General features: G+C 44.0%; 1 protein-coding gene across 1 annotated transcript in view; it reads right to left on the minus strand.

Moving 5' to 3' along the window:
- RAB12 (RAB12, member RAS oncogene family) overlaps positions 1–7,630 on the minus strand; it is a gene marked incomplete at its 5' end in the record, with an annotated part of 10,187 nt that extends 2,557 nt beyond the window's left edge. Inside the window, 2 exons of the mRNA XM_008940364.1 lie at positions 67–205; positions 7,572–7,630. Of these exons, the coding sequence (XP_008938612.1) occupies positions 67–205; positions 7,572–7,630 (198 nt within the window). The remainder of the gene's footprint in view (positions 1–66; positions 206–7,571) is intronic.
- Between the last annotated feature and the right edge of the window lie 261 nt (positions 7,631–7,891).

Consider the following 7,891-nt stretch of genomic DNA (forward strand, 5'->3'; position numbering starts at 1 on the left):
GCAACAAAAACAAGTGGATGTTAACTCCTGGCTAAAAGGCAGAAAAAGGAAAGATTTCTGACCTACCTTATCAATCATTTTCATCCATTTTGGTAAATCGTCAAATGTTTCCTTCTTGGTGATATCATACACCAAAATAATTCCCTTGGCACTTCTGTAATAAGCTGAGGTAATGCTGTTGAATCTCTCCTGACCTGCTGTGTCCCTAAGAAGCAGCAGCAAACGTTGGCACAAATATTTCACCGACAGGCAAAGCACAGAAGAACTCTGGTTATATTTTAATAGAAACACTCCCACGCTCATTAGAGAGTCTATAGTGAACATTTCCTTCTATATGTGTGAATTTTAGGCCAAAAAAAATGGAGCAGTATTTTCATTCATAAAAAGTTTTCACCTCAGGACTATTTATCCCACACTAACTTCACCAAGAGAGGCCACCAAACAGTTCTATGTCCATCTGAGAATGGAGCTGCCCAATGCAAAGGCACCAGCAGCTGAAGCTGGGGTCATGTTGTGGGGGTTTTTTTTGGGGTTTTAAGAACCCTGAAAAAATGAATAAATAAATAAAAGCTCCTCAATACATGCTCCTCAAACACAGCCAGACACCCAGCCATGGAATGAGCGACGTGTTGCTCGTTGTGACTCCAGCTTCCAGAGCCTTTCTGGATCCACCACAGAAGAGGATGGAGGGAGTGAGCAACCCCTCTGTGGGCCCACTCTGGAAAGCAGCTGTTTGGAATTAATTTCATTTAATTTCATTTCATTCCCATTCAGATGTTGTTGCTATTTCAGATGGGGTGCATCTACACTGGAGGAGATTTTCCAGCAGGGACACCACGTCCCCCCCACCAGCTATGGTTTGGATTCCACACTAGGTGAGACAGATGGGTTATTTTGTTTACTGAAGCATGAAAACCTGTGAGCTGCTTTTAATTCTATCATTTTAAGCTGGGTTATGGAAGATTTTTAGCAGTTATACTAAAAAAAATACCCTAAGTCTTAAAATGTGACTGGTATCAGAGCTGGAAAGTAATTTAGATGTTGCTCCAAGGTGATGGAGAATTGCTGCTTGACTTCAGCCCCCAGAGTCAATGGGTAATTTGGAAATTTCATCATTAGAGCAAGTTAAAGATGGACCAAAATGAGAAGCAGATGGTGGGAAATGTGTGCATCTGTGTTGGGACTCCAAAGGTCCAAAGGAACTCCCTTCAACAGTCACATTTTAGACAAAAGGAGGAGGAGGATGAATTTGGAATGAGATTAACAATGGAGACCCAAAACACTTGTTACCAAAAAACCATAAAAAGTCATATTCACAAAATGTCCTGAAGAATTAGTTCTTTTAAAGTCTAAGCCCAACAAGCAGTAGGATAAACTACCACAAGCCTATTTCACTCTTCACAAAAGCTTTAAGAATTCCAGCTAAGCAGCTTTCAAAGTCAAGTATTTCACTTGCTCCTGAAATGGCCACACCAAATCTTTGCTGGCGATTTCCCAAAGTAAACCAGCACCCACTAGAAAAAGATTTGAAACCTCCTGACACCAATTTGAAGCCAAGGGCATCACGATGTGGGGCAGAAGAGAACCAATTCCTATTCCTAGTTTGATTTCATTTTGGGTCAAATTCCCTTTTCTCCACCCAGAACTGCAGAATTACTTTCATACAAACCTTTGGGATCCCCCAGGAGGTGAAAACCAGCAGCCTGTTTCAACAGCAGCATTTCAGAGCAGTTTTAGATGATTAATTGGTTACTTGCTTATCACTAATGAGGCGTTTTTATCAAGGCAATACAAGTTCTGGCAGCTGAAATGACATCTGTAAGCATTACTCAGAGCAAGTAACTCCACTCTCCCCTCTGCCACTCCTTTGATATGGCCAGATGGATGTTTTGAAAGGTCCTTTAGATGTTCACTCCAGGAAAAAACTTAACAGCTCTTGTCTGAACCGTTGATTTTCCACATATGGATAACATGGCTCTAGTGCTTAGGAGCAGTTCCCACCTTTAGAGCAGCCTCTGCCCTCTGCTGCCAAGTCCAGCCTACTCATCAAGCCTAGGAAGGGTGAGATCCCTTCAGTTCCATCACTGGGAGCTGCCTGGATGGCAGGTGGAAGGGCATACCTGACGTGGAAAAACACATCAATTCTAGCTTGGGCACCAATCATGGAAAAGTTTTGGGTGTTTTTTTTTGTGCTGGCCCTCTTCCCTTTCTTCTCCATGCCTGTTCTCAGAGACAGAAGTAAAGGGCCAGTTTAAAACACCCACAGACAGCCTGGGGACCCACTACATAGATTAACTGGCCAGATGGCCACCAACTGGCACCTACCAGCCATGCTAAATGGGCTACTACTGACTTCCTTTGCCTTGCTTGAAGTCCTCCACTTCCTCACACAACCAACACCTCTACTGCTCCAGCAAGTTTAAATGAAAGCAGCCAACAGGTTTCTGATTGTAAGCACCATGTCCTCATCCTCGTTTCCTTTGAAAAGTGGAAGAAAAGCTGAATTTGTGGCCTCTAAAATCAGTACAGTAAGGAAAGTTGCAGAAATTCTGCAATGAGTGTGTTCCTCCTGAAAGGAGCTTGTAGCAAGGTGAGGGTTGGTCTCTTCTCCCAAGGAACAAATGACAGGACAAGAAAGAGCCTCAAGTTGCACCAGGGGAGGTTTAGGTTGGATATCAGAAACAATTTCTTGCCCCAAAGAGTTGTTGAGCCCAGGGAAATGGTTGAAAAATCATCCCTGGGGAGGGTTTTAAAGCCATGGAGGTGTGGACATGGTTTAGAGGTGGATTTGTAAAGTTAGGTGAATGGTTGGACTCAATTTTAAAAAGTCTTTTCCAACCTAAATGATTTATAAAGCTCAGAATGTAACTTTAAGCTACCCAAGTAAGCTGCAGTTTGAGAAAGCATCAAATGAATCCTTGACACAGAAAAGCTCATCTCCTACCAGCTATCTTCCTTTTCATGAAAACGTGAAGCAAATTCTTCCCCAAACCTGACAAGCCCTAACACAGAGCTAATATTAAAAGCACATCCAACTTTAACTGCCTTCCTCTCACGTGTGGTGCTGGAGCAGATCAGTTTTGGAGCTATTTCCATTGTCGTGCTACACCTCTGGAATATTTTAGCAGTTTTGTTGTGGAAGGACTAATTAATGGAAAGCTGGAAGACAAGATGAGCATCATTTCACTGGGCTAAGAGGACACAACTGGATGAGTATCATGAGTGATACCAAGTGCTGCTAGTTCTTTGGTCAGAGTCAACACCACAGAATAAATCAAATTAATTCCAACTCCAGAAGTCCCAATAATGCATCACTACAACTCGATCACTGAAAATAAATACAACCAGTTACTCCTTTTTTTCCATGCTAAAAGCAGTTTCTCAATAAATCCTCCTAATGGAAAGCCACTGGTATGTCTAGATTGTCATCAGGAACATCCACCAAGTGACTCTTTGACCATCTATAATCTACAGCAAAAAAAACCCCACAGCTTGATTCTCTTTTTCTGCCTCCAACCCAGAAACTAAACACAGCTTCCAAAACACAACCACCACACTAAACAAAAGCAAATTAAACCCACACAAAGCCTGTGTTCAAGTGTTGATTTGTCATATTCTCACCAGTTCAGGCTGCTTAAAATCCAGTACAAATACAGCTGATCTTCATTAAAATAGGTTTGGATCCTTTTTTCTTCCACATAAATGTTCTCTGTCTCAAACAGTTGCTTGAAACAGACTCATGGACAGACTCAAAACTGTCTCTGGCTCTGAAGTGAAATTCATTTTTTTTATGAGTGGTGAAGTGGCAATAGAAAGGATAATTTTTTAAACAGAAATAAACATTTAGCACTAATTTCACACTTTCACATGCCCTGTGCTTTTATGGAGGCTACAGACTACTCCTCAGCCCAGATATTTTCCAAGCCAACAACTGCCCTCAGAAAACGCTGAGCTGGCAGAATGTGAATTTTTGATGAGAATGCACCAATTTAAACCATCTTCAGAAGCAAATCAAGACTGTTTTCTTGCCTTCCTGGGGCATCAAACCCCACGGCCTGGTTGCTTCTCCCAGAACACAGGAGCTTCTTTCAGCCAAGAACTGCAATGCAGAACCAGATGTACTGTCAGCAGGGTGCCCAGGGTCACAGCCAGGTGGGTTTGGGATCTCTCCAGAGCAGGAGACTTCACAGCCTCTCTGGGCAGCTGCTCCAGGCTCTGCACCCTCACACCAAAGAAGTTTCTCCTCCTGCTCAGGTGGCACCTCCTGGGTTCCAGTTGGTGCCCGTTGCCCCTTGTCCTGTCCCTGGGCACCACTGACAGAGTCTGGCCCCAGCCTCTTGCCCCCCGGGGCCCTTTAGCTCTTGCTCAGCACTGATCAGATCCCTTCTGCGGCTTTTCTTTTCCAGCTCAGCAGCCACAGGGGCCTCACCTGGCACAGAGAGCTGCCACCCCCTCAGCATCTCCACAGCCTCCACTGGACTCTCTCCAGTAGCTCCTTGTCTCTCTTGACCCGGGGAGCCCAGAACTGGACCCAGTTTTCCAGATGTGTCTTCACCAGGGCAGAGTAAAGGAGCAGGAGAACCTCCCTTGACCTGCTGGTCACACTTCTGAATGCCCCCCAGGAGACCACTGGCTTTCTTGGCCAAGAGGGCACACATGGCTGGCTCATGGTTAGTAACTCCCTATCCTCCTAAGTCCTTCTCCACAGAGCTGCCTTCCAGTAGGTCATCCCCACACCTGTCCTGCTGCAGGGGTTATTCCTCTCTAGGTGCAGGACCTTGTTGAAGGTGCACTTGCCCTTGTTGAACTTCATGAGGTTCATTAGAAAAGATGGACACTCCTCTGTGTCCTCAACACTGCTCTGCAATTTCATAACCTAAGGAGCAGGAGGTTGTTTTGACTGGAAATCAGAGAAATCAGGGGAAAAGGGATTGTGAGGCAGCAGGGACCAGACAGCAACAGGCAGGGTGGAGGGGAGAGCAGATGCCTCCTTGATCCTCAACACACATTGTCCCACTGTGGAAGGAACACAGACAAGTCCAGTTTGTACACTACTAACACTCTACTGCCATGCAACTTGAGTCTACATTTCTGAACTTTCAAGTATTTGACTCAGTAAAATGCTTTCCTCTTCTCATCTAACAATTGAAGGTACCAGAAGGAGCTGAGGGAGCTGGGGGTGCTGAGCCTGGAGCAAAGGAGGCTCAGGGGAGACCTTCTGGCTCTGCACAGCTCCTGACAGGAGGCTGCAGCCAGTGAGGTTGGGCTCTGCTCCCAAGGGACAAGGGACAGGACAAGAGGAAACAGCCCCAAGTTGCCCCAGGGGAGGTTTAGGTTGGACATGAGGAAAAATTTTTCCCAAAAGCGTTGCCCAGGGCTGTGCCAGGCTGCCCAGGGCAGTGGTGGAGTCCCCACCCCTGGAGGGGTTTCCAAGCTGTGGAGATGTGGGGTGAGGGACACGGGGCAGTGGGGACCTGGCAGGGATGGGGGAATGGTTGGACTGGATGATTTTTAAAGTCTTTACCAATCTAAATATAATTCTGTGATAGTAAGAGTTTATAAAAACAGGCCCAACAACACACACAACATAATTCAGGATAAATTAGCAGGAGGAGTGCTTATCTAATTCCTTTTACACAGAAATTACAAGTATGCCAAGCCAGTTTTAAGGACTAAGTACAAGAACAGTCACAGTTGAAGAAAAAGTGACACTCTGGAGCAGGATCTTGTGTTCATGGATTCCATCATACTTCACATTTTTCTCTCTTCACATGGTGTGTCCTCCACCACTTTAGCAGGCTCCACACAGCAGCAATGGTCACTTCTAGCAACCCATCCAGTTTTAGTTTTAGAAGTTTCTTATATCCTACCAGCATATTCTCAATATGTGGAAAATAATGGTTTAAACATCTCTTCCCTGACAAAACATCCCTCCTATCAAGTATTTATTCAACATGAAGCAATTTTTCAACCAGCTTAGCACATTTCAGAGCAAGAATTCAGATTGTACAGCAGCATCTCCCCACCAGAAGTTTTTTGTTACCTCTGTCAGCTCCAGCAGAGCCTGGCTAACAATTGCTGGCCCAACTGCCAGCCTTGTGGTCACAGGTTTCCAGACAGGGACAGATGATGGATGAAGACATGCCACTAACATTCAAGTGTTAGGTGACTGGTGACACCAAAGATGAAGCAGCAGTTAACTCAGAGGGAAGCAAGACAGACACATGGTGTGACAGACAGAGTTGATGGTGACCTGCCAAGAGGAGTTAGTAAGCTGAAGTCACTGCATCCATGTAGATAAGAATGAGAAACCACCAGAATATCCCCAAAGTGTAACTGTGAGTGCATTTAGAGCTTTTTTCCCCCCCTCTATGGATTGTTAGCATCCTCAATAGTTTAAGTACAATGCCAATTATGCATCACAGACTGTTAAAAACAACAGCTAAGCTTTTACACAGCAGTACCTAAGATTAATGTACAGAAGGGAGCTGGTTTATTCTCTCATTACAATATTTAGGGGTCGTGCTACCCTGCAAAACAAAAGGGCTCTTCAGCTCTATCAGTCCTACAGAATAAAAATCCCATTAATCCTTGGCATGGGGAATCATTACCTGCTCCAGAAGGGACAAGTTTAGCTCAGAGTTTGGGTTTTCTGGAGTAGGGCATGGCTACCAGTCAAGGGATAGAGTCTTCATTGTATGGCTCTAGATTTACATTGTTTTACCTCTCAGTGCTGTTTTGAGGGGATACAATTTACTTCAGTCTTGAATGCCCTTCACTTTAAAGGTATTTAATCCAGTGGCAAAGAACCAGCACTGCCTGTACCTTAGAAAATCTTCAGCTCCATCAGTCCTACAGAATAAAAATTCCATTAATCCTTGGCATGGAGAATCATTACCTGCTCCAGAAAGGGCAAGTTTATAGCTCAGAGTTTGGGTTTTCTGGAGTAGGGCATGGCTACCAGTCAAGGGATAGAGTCTTCATTGTATGGCTCTAGATTTACATTGTTTTACCTCTCAGTGCTGTTTTGAGGGGATACAATTTACTTCAGTCTTGAATGCCCTTCACTTTAAAGGTATTTAATCCAGTGGCAAAGAACCAGCACTGCCTGTACCTTAGAAAATCAGGTTAGAAAACACTTCCCACTTGTTCTCTCATTGCTGTCAAAATGGTTAGTTTTAAACAGTCCAGAATTATTTTTTTTTTTAAAAAGTACTTTCTCTAGTGTCTATTTAAACACAGCCACTTTTTGTTGCTTGTACAACTCCTGTTTCTCATGCAGGTGTTATTGTTCCTCTAGGAAAAGGGTCTGAGACCTCTGTGATGCATTAACATTCCAGCAATTCCATCCATGTCCTCTTTCCAACTTTCTCTCTCCTTCTCCTCCTTTACCCTCACAAAAATCTAGGAGTCATTGGGTTTTGCTTAAGTCTTGTGGGACTGGAGGAGAGGAGGAACAGGCTAAGAGCTAAACCAGCTTATAACAGTTAATAGTATTAGACAAGAGCATTAATTCATGCCAGAACATAAAAATTCAAACATACTCCTGGTTGCACGTTCGTGTTACTTACCAGATTTGTAATCTAATTTTCTTTCCTCTTAGCTCTACTGTTTTGATTTTAAAATCAACACCTATAAATAAAATACAGTAAACAGAAAAAGGAGGAATAAGAAGCAAAAGTAACGAGGGTGTCATTATTATTTTTTTTTGATTAAAAAAAACCCAAATTAATATATCAACTTGTAACAACCTGGACAAGCAGAGGGGTTTGCACCACTGTGGGTCACCTCAGGAACAGGAGGGGATCTGACCACCCCTCCACAGTCTGTGAGCCCTCCAATTTCCAGGCTGGATGCTCAAGGTCTGGAAAGCACTTTAGCAGAAGGGCTG

The sequence above is a fragment of the Merops nubicus genome, unplaced genomic scaffold, assembly GCF_000691845.1.
Source record: "Merops nubicus isolate BGI_N331 unplaced genomic scaffold, ASM69184v1 scaffold3315, whole genome shotgun sequence".
Classification (NCBI taxonomy): domain Eukaryota; kingdom Metazoa; phylum Chordata; class Aves; order Coraciiformes; family Meropidae; genus Merops; species Merops nubicus.